We start from the raw sequence: 16,370 nt of genomic DNA, 5'->3' as shown, positions 1-16,370 counted from the left end.
ATGAGAGTCAGGTTCCTGATGACAGAGCGGCCATACTGGAGAACATGTCTGTCTGGGAGTATTGACCACCTGAGCTGGATGACCGTCACTGAGCAGAGCTCCTTCACTTGCTTAGGGCTATTTCTGTCACTCTGTGATTGGCTAGTCTGGTTGTTAGGTGAAAATGGGGACTGCAGATGCTGGAGATCAAAGCCAAGCTTAGAGTGGTGCTGGAAAAGCACAGCAGGTCAGGTAGCATCCGAGAAGCAGGAAAATTTGAGGTTTCGGGCAAAAGCCCTTCATCAGGAATATGGTTGTCAGACAAGGGACAGAATTCTGCGATTGGTTGACATTACAGTAAGTTAGTGGGCAGAGTTCTCTGATTGGCTAAATCAGCTACCAGTCACTGCGTAACCTTTCATGATTGACCATGAGAGCTGTCAATCACTGAGTAGAGCACCCTGGTTGTTTACCCCACTCTGGACATGTCCCTGTTCATATGTTTCTTCACTAATGGAAGAATTGAAGTAACTGGATATTTCACCATACTCTTCAGCTGATCTCGGAATTTGGATTGAGTCACCACGTAAATAAAAGTGTTTGTGCAGCAACTGAGATTCCGCATCATTGCTCCCACTTGTTGGAAAATGTATTCTGATGGTGTGTAATCTGTTGGATCTGCTCCAGTGATGTTATAATATACAAATTCTAAAACAAATACTGACCAGAGAAGGATGAAGCTGCCAGATATTGTGAACAGTAAAATCATAGACTTCCTTCTGCTCTCCATTTCGGTGTCTCTGTGACTCTCTCCCTTGCTCTGACCCCTCAGGCCCTTACGCACTCGACTGGCTACTAAAATGTATCTGACAGTCAGAGCATTGATCAGTAAAATCAAAGCAAAAGGTAGCAATGAAGTTAAAACAGTGTCAAACCAAGAAAACCCCATCCATTTGTGATCTGTATAATAGCTTGGCTTCACAACACAGTACCAAGGCACATTGTCAATTATCACCCAAGGTTTGTATGCAAAGTTATAGGGGATGTTTTTCAAACAAAGGAAGATACATGATGTTGCTAGAACCACAGTCGCAATCTTCCCCGTGCAATATTTTGTTTTCAGCTTCTGGCAACAAATGGCCACAAATCGATCAAAGGAGAAAGTGACAGTGAACCAGACAGAACAGTCAGTGGCTGCCGATGACACGACAGCGTTTACACTGCACACAGGAGTGATATCGAGGAAATTCTTTGGGAAATAATAATAATTGATTTGATAGATGATGACCTCAGTAATAATGACCAGTAGATCAGCTATTGCCATGGACACCAGGTAGCGTGTTGTGCAGGTAGAGAGACCACACTTTCCATGGGAAAGAATCACAATTCCCAGTAAATTCACTACAGGAGAGAATGGAAAATGAACTGTAGTTAATGATCAATCATCTTGCATGTCACACTAACACAGCAAGGGTAAGACTGCAGCAATAGAAATGAAATGGTGGTTCAGATGGTTGTTATTTGGGAACAGGAAGCCCACTCGCTTGCCCGTTTAATGACATCCGGACAACAATCAGGCGGATAACTGCACCCAGTGGTAGATTGCTCATTTTGGGAATAGTGATCACAATTCCATTAGTTTTAGAATACTCATGGACAAAAACATAAGTGGTCCAAAAGGAAGAGTGCTACATTGGGGGAAGGCCAACCATAACAAAATTGAGCAGGAGCTGGGAATGTTGATTGGGAGCAGCTGTTTGAAGGTAAATCCACACTTGATAGGTGGGAGGCTTTTAACAAGAGCTTGATTAGAGCGCAGGAAAGACATGTTGAGGGATAGAAAGGGTAAGGTTAGGAAATAGGCCAAAAGGGCCTGTTCCTTTGCAACAATTTTCTTTGTTCTTTGAATGACAGGTGAAATTGTGAGACTAACGAAGAGAAAAAAGGATGCGTACATAAGGTCTAGGTTCCTGAAGACAGACGAAGCTTTGGAAGAATATCGGGAATATAGGACCAATCTGAAAGAAGGAATTAAGAGGGCTAAAAGGGATCATGAGATATCTTTCGCAAACTGGGTTAAGGATAATCCTGAAATCTTTTATTCAGATATAAGGAGCAAGAGGGCAACTAGAGAAAGGGTTTGCCCACTCAAGAGCAAAGGAGGAAAGTTATACGTGGAGTCAAAGAAATTGTTGAGATTCCGAATGAACACTTTGCATCGATATTCACTGAGGACAGAAACATGAAGGATGCTGAGGTTAGGGATAGATGTTTGATTACTCTAGGTCAAGTCAGCATAAGGATAGAGGAAGTATTGGGTATTCTAAAAGGCATTAAGGTGGACAGGTCCCCAGGTCCGGATGGGATCTATTCCAGGGAACTGATGGAAGCAAGAGAAGAAATAGCTTGGGCTTTAACAGATATCTTTGCAGCATCCTTGAACAGGGGTGAGGACCTGGAGGACTGGAGAATAGCTAATGTTTTCCCCTTGTTTAAGAAGAGTAGTCGGGATAGCCCAGGTAATTATAGACTGGTGAGCCTGACGTCAGTGGTAAGGAAGCTACTGGAGAAGATACTGAGGCAAAGGATCTATTTACATTTGGAAGAAAATGGACTTATCAGTGATAGACAGCATGATTTTTTGAGGGAAGGTCATGTCTTAGCAACTTGATAGAATTCTTTGGGGAAGTGACAAAGTTGATTGATAAGGGAAAGTTGATGTTGATATTATATACATGGACGTCAATAAGGAATTTGATAAGGTTCCCATAGTAGGCTGATGGAGAAAATGAAGGTGCATGGGTTCCAGGGTGTACTAGCTAGATGAATAAAGAACTGGCTGGGCAGCAGGGGACAGAGAAGAGTAGAGAAAAGGAGTTTCTCAAAATGGAGACCTCTGACCAGTAGTGTTCCACAGGGATCGATGTTGGGACAACTGTTGTTTGTGATATACATAAATAAATTGGAGGAAGGTGTAGGTGGTCTGATTAGCAAGTTTGCAGATGACACTCAGATTGGGGGAGGAGCAGATAGTGAAGGGGACTGTCAGACAATACAGCAGAATATAGACAGATTGGAGGGTTGGGCAGAGAAATGGCAGATGGAGTTCAATCTGGGCAAGTGCAAGGTGATGCATTTTGGAAGATTCAATTCAAGAACAAATTATACAGGAAATGAAAAGGCCCTGTGGAAAATAGATGCACAGAGAATTCTGGGTGTTCAGGTCCACTGTTACCTGAGATAGCAACACAGGTCGATAGAGTGGTCCAGAAGGCAAATGGCATGCCTTCCTTCATTGGGTTTTCCAGGCTGAGTTCACCACTCACTGTAACCGTGTCTAATCTTAAATGGTACAGTTGTCATACCAGGTAGTGGTATATATCCAGACAGAATGCTCTGGATGGCACGCCTATAAAAGTTGGCAAGAGTATTTGGGTCATGCCAAATTTCCTCAGCTGCATGAGGAAGAACAGATGTTATTGGACCTTTGTAACCAATGCATCTACGTGAACAGTCCAAGAAAGCTTGTTGTGGATGACCACTCCCTTCCGTTCCATCTCTGTGCTGTTAATCTAGCTGTGATCTCCACTTTCAAGAAACTATGAACCTTCATATGCTCATAAAATATCAGAGCAGGATTAGGCCATTCAGCCCATCGAGTCTGCCCCATCATTCATTCATGGCTGATATACTCTTCATCCCCATTTTCCTGCCTTCTCCCCAGTTCCTTTCAACTCATTAACAATTAAAAATCTGTCGAACTCCTCCTTAAGTGTACTCACTGTCCCAACATCCACCGCACTTTGGGGGAGCGAATTCCACAGATTCACAACCCCTTGGGAGAAATAGTTTCTGCTCGACTCTGTTTTAAATTTGCTGCCCCTCATCCTAAGTCTATGATCACTCGTCCGAGATTGCCCAACAAGAGGAAGCTTCCGCTCCACATCTATTTTATCCACACTCTTTATCAATTTAAATCCCTTAATTTGGCCTCCGCTCATTCTTCTAAATTCCCCACAGTATCGGCAGAAACTCTTCAATCTCTTTTCATACAACAAACCGCTCGTCCTTGGGATCTATCGAGTGAACCTCCTCTGAACTGTTTCCAACAACACCACATCTTCCCTCAAATAACGGGACCAAAACTGGACAATACTCCAGGTACAGTTCACAAATGCCTTGCATAGTTGCAACAATATTTCCTTACCTTTATATTCTATTCCTGGAGCTATAAAAGCCAACATTGCATTCACTCTCTTTATTATCTGCTGTCCCTGTATGCTCGTTTTCTGTGACTCATTAAATGTGGATACCCAGATCCCTCTGTATTGGAGCACCCTGAAGACTCTCCTCAGTCAGGTAACAGGTCACTCCATTTTGATCAAACACAGTTTTTTTTCAGAAACACTTATCCACGTTACCTCCATCTGCCACCTTCAGCCCACTCTCCTAACCGATCTATAACCATTTGTATTGCTCTTATTTCCTCAGTGTAATTTCCCGCCCAGCTGATTGTTGTGTCATTCACTAATTTGGCTGTACAGCCTTCTATCCCTGTATCCAAGTTGTTAACGTCGATGGTAAATACCAAGGACCAAGCCCTCTGTCACCCCACTAGTTACAGCTTGCCATCCATAAAAAAACCCCTTTATCCCAACTCTTTGTCTTCTCTCCATCAGCTAGTCACCTCTCCAAGATAATAAATTAGCCCAATCTCAGATTATCCAACCTTGTGAATTAACCATTTGTATGGCACTTTATCAAATGCCTTCCAGATGTCCAGATATATTACATTGACAGGATCCTCTTTGTCCACTTTGTTTGTTACATCTTCGAAAAACTCTGGCATATTAGTCAAACATGATTTGCCCTTCATAAAACCATGCTGACTCTGATGGATAGCATTTTGACTTACCAAATGTCCTGATATTGATATTTGATTCTGACACTTGACCAACAACAGATGTTATACTAATTTCTCACATTTTGTCTCCCTCCCTTTTTGAATAAGGTTGTTACATTAGCACTTTTCCAATCCACTGGAACCTTTCCCATGTCCAGGGAATTTTGGAAAAGTGTAACTAATAGATACACTACCTCTACCACTACTTCCTTTAATCCGCCAGGGTGTAGGCCATCAGGCCCGGGGGTCTTGTCTGTCCTCAATCCTAATAGTTTACTGAGTATCTTCTCTCTATCGATGTTGATTGTTCTAAGTTCGGCCTTATCTATTACCTCGGACTTGCCCGTTCTAGCGGGCACGGCACTGTAGTGCCCCAGCGTGAAAACTGAGGCAAAGTATTGATTCAGCATTTCTGCCATTTCTGTGTTCCCCATGAGGAACTCTCCAGTTTCATCTTCCAAAGGACTAACATTCACCTTAGTGATTCTTTTCCCTTTGAAATGCCGACAGAAGCCCTCGACATCCTTTCTGATGTTTTGTGCTAGTTTTCTTTGATAATTTACCTTAGCTTTTTTTATTAAATGTTTAGTATCCCTTTATTTATTTGGTAAGTTTCTCAATTTTCCAGTCTGTCATTGGAATTTGGAATTTGGTTTGCCTCTGCTGGCCCTGGAGGGGGTTCAGAGGGGGGGTCACTAGGTTGATTCCAGAATTGGGGAGGTTGGATTCTGAGGGAGACTGAGTAGATTTGAATTATATTCATTGAACTTCAAAAGAATGAGGGAGGGATCTTATAGAAACATATAAAATCATGAAGGGGATCGATAAAATAGAAATAGAGAGGATGTTTCAACTGGTAGCTGAGACTAGGACAAGAGGGCACGGCGTCAAAATGAGAGGAGGCAGATCTAGAACCGAACTGAGAAGGAATCTCTTCACCGACAGGGTTGTTAATCTATGGAATTCCTTGCCCAGGGAAGTAGTCAATGCTACTTCAGTAATTGCTTTTAAAGCTAAGGGAGATACTCTTTGAAAAATAAAGGAATTAAGGGACATAGTGAAACTGCGGGTAAGTGGAGCTGAGTCCATGAGAAGATTAGCCATGATCTTATTGAGCGGCGGAGCAGGCTCAAAGGGCCGGACGGCCTACTCCTGCTCCTAGTTCTTATGTTCTTATCTTAGTTTTTGACTTTATATTGTCCTTGATTTCCTGGTTTAGCCATGTGCGAACCACCTTTCTTCCTGTTGGAACATATTTTAATTGTGAGGCATCGAGTAGTTCCTTAAACATCAGTCACTGTTCATCTGCTGACTTACCTTTAAACCTTCCTGTCTAATCTACTCAGGCCAAATCTGTCCCATGGCTATGTAATTTATTTTCTTTAATTCCAGAACACTACTGTGGGACTCCACTTTCTCACCCCCAAACTGAAGTTTGAATTCTATCAGACTATAGTCACTACTCCCCAAGGGATCCTCCTTTAAAAACTTACCTCATGAGATCAGCAGCCTCCATTCTTGCAGCAGCAATGGAAACAGTGAGAGCAAGGACCAGGGAACTGCTGGCAAATTAATTTAATCGTTAATAACTTACCTGATGAATAGCCGGAGTGCACAGAGCAGGAGCAGACACAGGGGCTGCTGACAAAGTGAGGTATTATATTTGTGTGGCTGCTTTACCTGAAACTCTACTTAGGTAGTGCCTCCCACCCAACTACCTCCACTAACCAAATCAAAAAGCTTCACTGTGCCCATTTGATATGGTTACTAGTTTTTTTCAATCGACTCCTTGGGAATTCAGAACAATGGGAATTGATGTTAGGACATTTGCGTGCTCCTCCTGTCGGATGTGGGAGGTAAGGGTCACCACTACTGCCCCCACTGACATCATCTGCAGCAAGTGCACTCAACTCCCACTCCTCAGAAACCGTGTTAGGGAAATGGAACTGAAGCTGGATAAAGTTCGGATCATTCGGGAGGCGGACGGGTAATTGAGTAGAGTTACAAGGAGGTAGGCACACCTGAGGTACAGGGTAAAAGGTAGATGGGTTACAGTCAGGGGACAGAAAGGGAACTGGCAGACAATGCAGGGATCCCCTGTAGCTGTTCCCCTCAATAATAAGTATACCGTATTGGATACTGTTGGGAGGGGGAACAATCTACCGGGGAAAGCCATAGTGGCCAAGTCTCTGGTACTGTGCCTGGATCTGTGGCTCAGAAGGAATGGGGGAGAATAGAAAAGCTGTAGTGGGAAGAGACTCAATAGTTGGAGGGACAGACAGGAGATTCCGAGGTTGCGAGCGGGACTCTCGGAAAGTATGTTGCCTTCCAGGTGCCAGGGTCTGGGATGTCTCTGATCGAGAGAGTGGTGCTGGAAAAGCACAGCAGGTCAGGCAGCATCCAAGGAGCAGATAAATTGATGTTTTGGGCAAAATCCCTTCATCGGGAATGTATTTTTTTCAAGCTTTTGCCTGAAACATTGATTCTCCTGCTCCTCGGATGCTACCTGACCTGCTGTGATTTTCCAGCATCATACTCTCAGCTCTAATCTCCAGCATCTGCAGTCCTCACTTTAACCGACTGTCTCTGACTTCGTCTATAAGATTCTGAAGGGGGAGGGGGAGCAGCCAGAATATGTGGTGCACATTAGCACCAATGACATAGCCAGGAAAAGGGATGAGGATCTAAAAAGTGATTTCAGGGAGTTAGGTTGGAATCTAAAAACCAGGATGAGTGGAGTAGTAATCTCAGGATTACTACTGGTGCCACATGTTAGTGAGGCGAGGACCAGGGAGAGAGTGTAGCTAAACACATGGCTACAAGGTTGGTGCAGGAGGGAGGGCTTCAGATACGTAGGTCATTGGGGTACCTTCTGGGGAAGATGGGGTCTGTACATGAAGGACGGGCTGCACTTAAACTGAAGGGGCACCAATGTCCTGGGCGGGAGATTTGCTAGAGCACTTTGGGAGGGTTTAAACTCATTTGGCAGGGGGATGGGAACCAGAGCTACAGATCAGAGGAGAGGGTAGCTGTTGAATGGGCTGAAATGGAATGTAGAGTCTGTCAGGAAGAATACACAGTTGCTAGGACAAAGGGGTGGGTTAACGTGTGTCTGTTTCAATGCAAGGCAGCACGGTGGCTCAGTGGTTAGCACTGTTGCCTCACAGCACCAGGGACCTGGGTTTGATTCCAGCCTCAGGTGACTGTCTGTGTGGAGTTTGCACATTCTCCCCATGTCTGTGCAGGTTTGCTCTGGTTTCCTCCCACAATCTAAAGACGTGGCCCGTTAGGTGAACTGGCCATGGTAAATTGCCCATAGTGTTCAGGGATGTGTTGATTAGGTGCATTCGTCTGCGGTCATTGTAGAGTAGTAGGGGAATGGTTCCAGGTGAGTTACTCTTCGGAGGGTTAGTGTGGACTTGTTGGGACGAAGGGCCTGTTTCACACTGTAGGGATTCTATGATTCATGGAGTGTCAGGAATAAGAGTGATGAACTGACAGCATGGATCAGTACTTGGAACTACGATGTAATGACGACATGGATTTTACAGGGCAGGAATGTTTGCTGGATGTGCCAGGGTTTAGATCTTTTACCCCTCCCTGTTCGTTTTAAAAGTGGAGGGGAGTAGCATTGTTAATGAGAGAGTGCATCACAGCTGCAGAAAAGGAGGTTGCTGAGGAGGGTTTGTGTCCTGAGTCAGCGTGGGGGTGGAAGTCAGTAACAGGAAAGGGGCAGTCCCTTTATTGGGTGTTTTCTACAGACCCCCTCCACAATAGCAGCAGAGAGATGGAAGAACAGATTGTACAGCAGATCTTGGAAAGGTACAGATGGAACAGAGTTGTTGTTATGGGTGACTTCAGCTTCCCCAAGATTGATTAGAACCTCCTTAGTGCAGATGGTCTGGATGGAGCTGATTTTGTCAGGTGTGTCCAGGATAGATTCCTGATTCAATATGTAGCTAGGCCGACTAGGGAAGAGGCCATATTGAATTTGGTGCGAGGCAATGAGCCAGGCCAGGTGTCAGATCTCTCAGTGGGAGAGTATTTCTGGGACAGTGACCACAACTGCCTCACCTTTACCAGAGCCACGGAAAGGGATAGGAACAGACAGTACAGGAAGGTATTTATTTGGGGGAGGGGACATTCTACTGCTATTAGACAGGAGCTGTGGAGTATAAATTGGGAATAATTGTTCTACTGGAAATGCACAACAGAAATGTGGAGGCTGTTTAAGGAGCACTTATTGTGAGTATTGGATAACTTTGTCCCACTGAGACAGGCAAGGAACGGGAAGGTGAAGGAGCCTTGGATGACAAGAGAAGAGGAGCTTCCTACCAAGAGGAAGAAGGAAGCTGACTTAAGGTTAAAGAAGCAAGGAGCTGGCACAGCTTTAGAGGATTAGAGGATAGTGAGGAAAGAACTCCAAAATGGACTGAGGAGAGCTAGGAGGGGACAGGAAAAAGCCTTGCTGGAAGGATTAGGAAAACCCAAAGGTGTCTGACATTTATGTGAGGAACAAGAGAATGATCAGAGAGAGAGTAGGGCCAATCAGGGATAGTGGAGGGAACTTGTGCCTGAAGTCTGAAGAAGTAGGGGAGGCCCTAAATGAGTTCATTCCTTCAGTATTCACCAGAGAGAGGGACCTTGTTGGTAGTGAGGATACAGTGGATCAGGTTAATAGGCTTGAACAAATTGATATTAAGGAAGTGGATATGCTGGAAATTCTGGGAAGCATCAAGATAGATAAGTCCCCAGGGTCAGACCAGATATATCCAAATTACTGCAGGAAGCGAGGAATGAGATTGCTGTGCCTCTGGCGATGATCTTTGTGTCCTCACTCTCCATGGGAGTCGTACTGGATGATTGGAGGGAGGTGAATGTTGTTCCTCTGTTCAAGAAAGGCAATAGGGAAATCCCTGGGAATTGCAGACCAGTCGGTACTATGTCTGAGGTAAGCAAGGTACTGGAAAGAATTCTGAGAGACAGGATTTATGACTATTTGGAAAAACATAGTTTGATTAAAGTTAGTCAGCATGGCTTTGTGAGGGGCAGGTCTGTACAGACTTTGCACATTTTCCCCGTGTCTGTGTAGGTTTACACTGGGTGCTCTCGTTTCCTCCCACAATCCCAAATGTGTAAGTTAGGTGATTGACCATGCCAAAAAATGCCCATAGTATTCAGGGGTGTGTAGGTGAGTCAGGAGTTAGTCAGAGGTAGGTTCTTTATGCATTCGTCGGGGCAAATGTGGAGTACTGGGGAAAGGGGTCTGGGGGGTTACTCTTCGGAGGGTTGGTGTGGACTTGTCGGGCCGAATGGCCAGTTTCCACACTGTAGAGATTCAAACATTCTAACATATCTTACAAGTGTTATTGAGTTCTTTGAGGATGTGACAAGGCAAGTTGATGAACGTCGAGCAGGGAATATGGTGTATATGGATTTCAGTAAGACATTTGATAAGGTTCATTCAGAACATTAGGAGCTATGGGATACAGGGAAATGTGGCTGTCTGGATACAGAATTGGCTGGCCGAAAGAAGACAGTGAGTGGTAGTGGATGGAAAGTATTCCACCCTGGAGGTCCACCAGTGGTACCTTGTAGGGATCGATTCTTGGACCTCTGTTCTTTGTCGTTTGGATGAAGAATTGGAAAGGTGGGTTAGCACGTTTGCTAATGACTCAAGGATCAGTGGTGTTGTATATAGTGACAAGGCCTGTTGCAGGCTTCAACAAGACATTGAAAGAATACAGAGCTGGGCTGAGAAGTGGCAGATGGACTTTAACCTGGATAAATGTGAAATGATTCATTTTGGAAAGTTGAATTTGAATGCTGAATACAGGGTTAAAGACAGGAGTCTTGGCAGTATAGAGGAACAACAGGATTTGGGGTCCACATACATAGATCCCTCAAAGTTGCCATCGAAGTCGATTGCATTGTTAACAAAGGTGACGGGGATTGAGTTTTTTAAAACCGTGTGGAAACAGGCCCTTCGGCCCACCAAGTCTACACCGACCCTCTGAAGAGCAACCCACCCAGACCCATTTTCCTGTGACTAATGCACCTCACACCATGGGCAATTTAGCATGGCCAATTCACCTGTCCTACACATCTTTGGACTGTGGCAGGAAACCGCAGCACCCGCAGGAAACCCACGCAGACACGGGGAGAATGTGCAAACTCCACACAGACAGTCGCCCGAGGCTGGAATTGAACCTGGGACCCTGGTGCTGTGAGATTTTGCTGCAGGCCTATAAAACCCTGGTTCAACCACACTTGGAATATTGTGTCCAGTTCTGGTTGCCTCACTATAAGAAGGATTTAGATGCTACAGAGAGAGGTACAGCGGAGATTTACCAGGATGCTGCCTGGATTGGAGGGCTTGTCTTATGAAGAGTAGAGAGTGGATAGAATACGAAAGAGAGGTGACTTGATAGAGTTATACAAGGTAATGAGAGGCATAGATAGAGTGGATAGCCAGAGACTTTTCCCCAGGGCAGAAATGGCTGTTATGAGGGGTCATAATTTTAAGGTGATTGGAGGAAGGTTTAGGGGATTAGGGGATTTGTCAGAGGTAGGTTCTTTATGCAGAGAGTGGTGGGTGTGTGGAAGGCACTGCTAGCCGTGGTAATAGAGTCAGAGACATTAGGGACATTTACGCGACTGCTGAAGAAGCACGTGGCTGGCAGAAAATTGAGGGGTGTGTAGGTTTGGTCGATCTTAGATGAAGATAAATACTCAGCACAATATTGTGCGCTGAAGGGCCTGCTCTGTGCTGTACTGTGCTATGTTCTATGATGTAATCAATTAATCTCTCCTTATTTCACAATACTAAACCCAGAGTAGGCTCTCCTTGGGTGGTTCCACAGTGTTCTGTTCCAAGAAACAATCTCTAATACATTCAATGAACTCTGCCTCCAGGCTGCCCTTGCCTGTTTAATTTTTCCAATCTCTGTGCATGTTAAAATCATCCCTGATTATTGCCATACCTTTTGTGTAAACTTCTAATATTTCCTGGTTTATACAGTGCCCCACTGTTTGGGGACCTATCGATGACATCCACCACGTACTTATTCCCTTTGCTATTTCTTATTCGTACCCAGACTAGTTCCACAACACGATCTCCTGCATTTATGCCATTTTCCATTACAGCACTGATCCCTTCCTTCACCAACAAAGCTACAGTACCTGCTTTTCCTGTCAGTCTATCTTCCTTGGATATTCAATTCCTCGACCTGGTCTCCTTGGAAACATGTCTCAGAAATCACTACCAAATCATACCCATTTGTTTCTATTTGTGCCATTTACTCATTAATTTTATTTCAAATGTTTTGAGCACTTAGGTACACAGCGTTTAAGTTTGTTCTACTGGGACATTTCCCTCCATTTTTATAATAGCTTGGTGCACAAAGACGTTGACCAGTTCTGTCCCTCCCCTTTATTGTCTGGTAACCATCTGTCACATCGTTGACCTGCATTATTACCTCCTCCTTTCATTTGGGATTTCGAATTCCCCCGACAACTGAACCCCTCCACCCCTCCCATTTCATTAAACCCCTGTCTTCAGGGTTTTAATCTGAGCTCCAAGGTCTCTTTGTTCAGCAACACTCCACAGGATCTTACCATGAAGTGTACAAGTCCTACCCTGATATATCTTTCCAAAATGCAGCATCTCACATTTATCTAAATTAAACTCCAACTGCCACTTCTCAGCCCATTGGCCCATCTGATCAAGATCCTGTTGTAATCTGATGTAACCTTCCTCACTGCCCACTACACCTCCAATTTTGGTTTCATCTGCAAACTTACTAACCGTACTTCCTATGTTCACATCCAAATCATGTATAGGATGCCTCTGATCAAATCTCTTTTACAGCTTTCACTGACCAGTTGTGTTTCCACATCAGGCCCCACACCCTACACAGAGACAAACTGCTATTGCTGATAGAATGATCTTAGCTTCAGAGCCGATGGGAATCAGACCCCACAATTTCATATCCTCTCGCCAGGGATTCGAACAGACACCAGGAGTCAAGGAATTCAGAAACTCAAAGGGAAAAGAAAGACTCATCATCTGAATAATCGTCAGCCAGCAAACTAAAGAATGGGAACCAGTTTGTAAATAATTTTGTGTCTCCAATGAAGAATCAAAAGGAATATGAGAACAACTCATTCCATTTTGTGGTCCTGACTGATGATCCTCAACAATGTTTCTCTGACAATCTTTATTTCCCTCCTAAATGTTTTATTCTCTTTGTGTGTCTGTCTGCATTTGGTGGGAAGTTGAAAGAAAATAGAAATTCATTTTTCAGTTCTCCCCATCAGTTACAAAAATTGTATTTCTTGCAATATTTTGTTTTGTTAATGACAAAAAATAATGTGAATTCCCTTTCACCTGAATCAGACAGTTAGGACACTGGGCATTTTACACATTTATTTACATTTTGACTTTTCTAGTAAAAAAATGAGTTTGCAATCCTGACCAGAGAGAGTAGTGACTGCTCAACATCAATGGCCCTCATGGTTCTCCATAGGAATACAGAGGAGAGTGAAAAATGACGAGGAGTACGTATGAGTCAGAGCATAGAGTATGAGAGCAAGGAGGTGATATTGAAATTGTACAAGAGACTTATTCGACCTCAGCTGGAGTGCTGTGGGCAGTTGTGGACATCACATTATAGGAAAGAAGAGAATGCATTGGACAGAGTCCAGAAGCAGTTCACAGGAATGATTCCTGTGGTGTGGATAGATTGAATAGTTGGGACTGTTCTCCTTGGAGAGAAGGAGGCTGAGAGGGATACCTGACCAATGTTTTCAAATGTATGAGTAAGCTGGACAGAGGAGATAGGACTAAACTTCTCCCACTTGTGAAAGAAACAGGAACAAGAGGGCACAGATATGAAGAGATGTGCAAAAGAAGTGAGGGAGATTTGAGAAAAAAATACCTCTGCCCCTCAGAGAGCAGTTAGAGTCTGGAATGTACTGACTGGGAAGGTGGAGAATTGAAACATTGAGGAGGGTATTCGATGATTATTTAGGTTAAACTATACAGAAGGGCATGGGAATAAAAGCAGGCGATTGGCACTCGGTAATGATGCTCATTTGAGCCGTCAATGAGGTCACAATGGGCTGAAGAGGAGAAAGTGAGGACTGCAGATGCTGGGGGTCAGAGTCCAAGAGTGTGCTGCAGGAAAAGCACAGACGGTCAGGCAGCATCCGAGGAGCAGGAGAGACAACGTTTCAGGAACAAGCTCTTCCTGATGAAAGGCTTTTGCCCAAAATGTTGACTCCCCTGCTCCTCGCAGGCTGCCTGACTAACTGTGCTTTTCCAGCACCAGACTCTTCCACAATGGGCTGAATGGCCATCTGCTACACGTGCTCATGTTGGGGGAGACAAACAGGAAACATGTCAGACAGTGACAGAGGACTTTGGAGTGTGTTTTGATGTTGAGAGCTGGCCAGTCCAGCCACACCCACCATACTTAACGAGCCAAAATAAAAAAAAATGAACATTGGAACCTTTGTGCTTGTCTCACGATCAGTAAATGCAGCCTCAGAACAAGCTCCAGTCTTCAAAATTAATTCAACTATAAGACCGAAACCAAACTCTGATCAAACCTGCACCCCCTTCAGGGTAACATGGTGGAACCTACACCCTCAGGTTCACAGAACAATGAAAACAATTTTCAGTTTGATGAAATCTCCCACAGGACAGTCTTGCAAATTAGTTAGTATTATTATTAGAAGCTAACAGCAGCATTTTATTTCATGGCTATTTTGAATTCACCGTTTCTGTTGTGTTTATTCACCTGAGAAGAATGTGTAATATTTGCTGTGCGTACATTCACTGTTTGACCACTGACCCATCTCTGAACAAAGTTACACATTCTGTTGCAGACAACTCTCTCCTTAATAACTTTGTTTATATCTTGAACAGACTGACTCATGTTCTACCCAGTGTAGAAATCTTTAGTGTTATACTCCATTTTCCCTCATGAACATTCACAACCAGATTATAGTAACATCGGAGGAGAGGAAGGCCATTGAGTCACTCAAGACTGTTCCAACATCCAATGAGATCATGGCTCATCTGTGGCCTTAATCCAGATACTTGCCTTTGGCCAATATCCCTCAATACATTTAGAATTAGAATTAGAATCCCTTCAGTGTGCAAACAGGCCTTTCAGCCCAACAACTCCACACTGACCCTCTGAAGAGCAACCCACCCTACCCTATAATTTACCCCTGACTAATGCACCTAGCCTACACATCCCTGAACACTATGGGGCAACTTAGCATGGCCAATTCACCAAACCTGCACACCTTTGGATAGTGGGAGGAAACTGGAGCACCCAGAGGAAACCCACACAGACATGGAGTGAATGTGCAAACACCACAGTCAGTGGCCCAAGGCAGGAATTGAACCCGGATCCCTGACACTGCGAGGCAGCAGTGCTAACCACTGAGACACCAATAAAATAAAAATCTCTCTCAGATTTCAAACTAAGAACTGATCCAGTATCCATTGCTGTTTGTGGAAGAGAGTTACAAACCTTGAAACCTGTTTGTGTGTAGCCATGCTTCCTCAGATTGCTCTGAACACTGGGCACTACCTTGCAGACTATTCAGCCTCGTTCTAGGATCCACTGCCAGTTGAAATAATTTCTCTTTTTCAACCCTATCTTTTCTCGTGAACACCTTGAACTCTTCAGTCAGATCACCCTGTAACTTTTTAAAGTTGTGGACAAAACATGCCTAATCTCTCGTCATAATGTAACCCTTGGAGTTTAGGTATCACTCTTTTAAACCAACATTGAGTTCCCTCCGAGACTAATCTACTCTTGCTCAAATGTGGTGCCCCAATCTGCTGACAGTCTTCAAGTGGGGTCTTACCAGGGCTTTTGTTTAACTGCAGCATAACTTCTGCATCCTTAGACTTTAACTCTAGTTCTCCAGATATAAAGACCAACATCCCATTAGCCATCTTGATTATTTTCTGAACTGTTTGTGATATTTTAAAGATCATTGCATCTGAACCTCAACTCGCTTTGGCCAACCACTTTGTACCATCTAGAGAATGCATTGACCTACCCTTTTTCACTCCAAATTGGATAACGTCATGCTTGTTTATATTGAACTCCATCTGCCACAGTGTTACCCATTAGTTTATCAATGTCCATTTGTAATTTTATGCCGTCATCCACACTGTCTACACTTCAGTTGAACTTTATACCATAGGAAATTGATATAGATGACCTTCTATCATGAGAGAGGGACAACTGGCGATAGTTCAACCTGAGAGTTGCCATCCCTCAGGCAGAGAAGACCTTGAGAAGGAGAATACTTCATGGTAACCTCAGCCATTGGGGATTGGAAGCTACACTATTGGCATCACTCCACATTACAAGCCAGTCATTTAGCCAAGTGACCAGTGGTGTGACACCAGGATCAAGGCTGGGTCCACTTCTTTTTGTCATTTATATAAATGATTTGG

The 16,370-nt window shown here is 44.0% G+C and overlaps 1 protein-coding gene across 1 annotated transcript in view; it reads right to left on the bottom strand.

Annotated features, from left to right (window-relative positions):
- Positions 1-448: 448 nt before the first annotated feature.
- Positions 449-16,370, bottom strand: part of LOC140465565 (probable G-protein coupled receptor 139) — a 34,282-nt gene continuing 18,360 nt past the window's right edge. Inside the window, exon 2 of the mRNA XM_072561107.1 lies at positions 449-1,380. Coding sequence (XP_072417208.1) covers positions 449-1,380 — 932 coding nt within the window. The remainder of the gene's footprint in view (positions 1,381-16,370) is intronic.

The sequence above is a fragment of the Chiloscyllium punctatum genome, chromosome 42 (assembly GCF_047496795.1).
Source record: "Chiloscyllium punctatum isolate Juve2018m chromosome 42, sChiPun1.3, whole genome shotgun sequence".
In the NCBI taxonomy this organism is placed as follows: Eukaryota; Metazoa; Chordata; class Chondrichthyes; order Orectolobiformes; family Hemiscylliidae; genus Chiloscyllium; species Chiloscyllium punctatum.
This window is presented reverse-complemented; position numbering and strand designations above follow the sequence as displayed.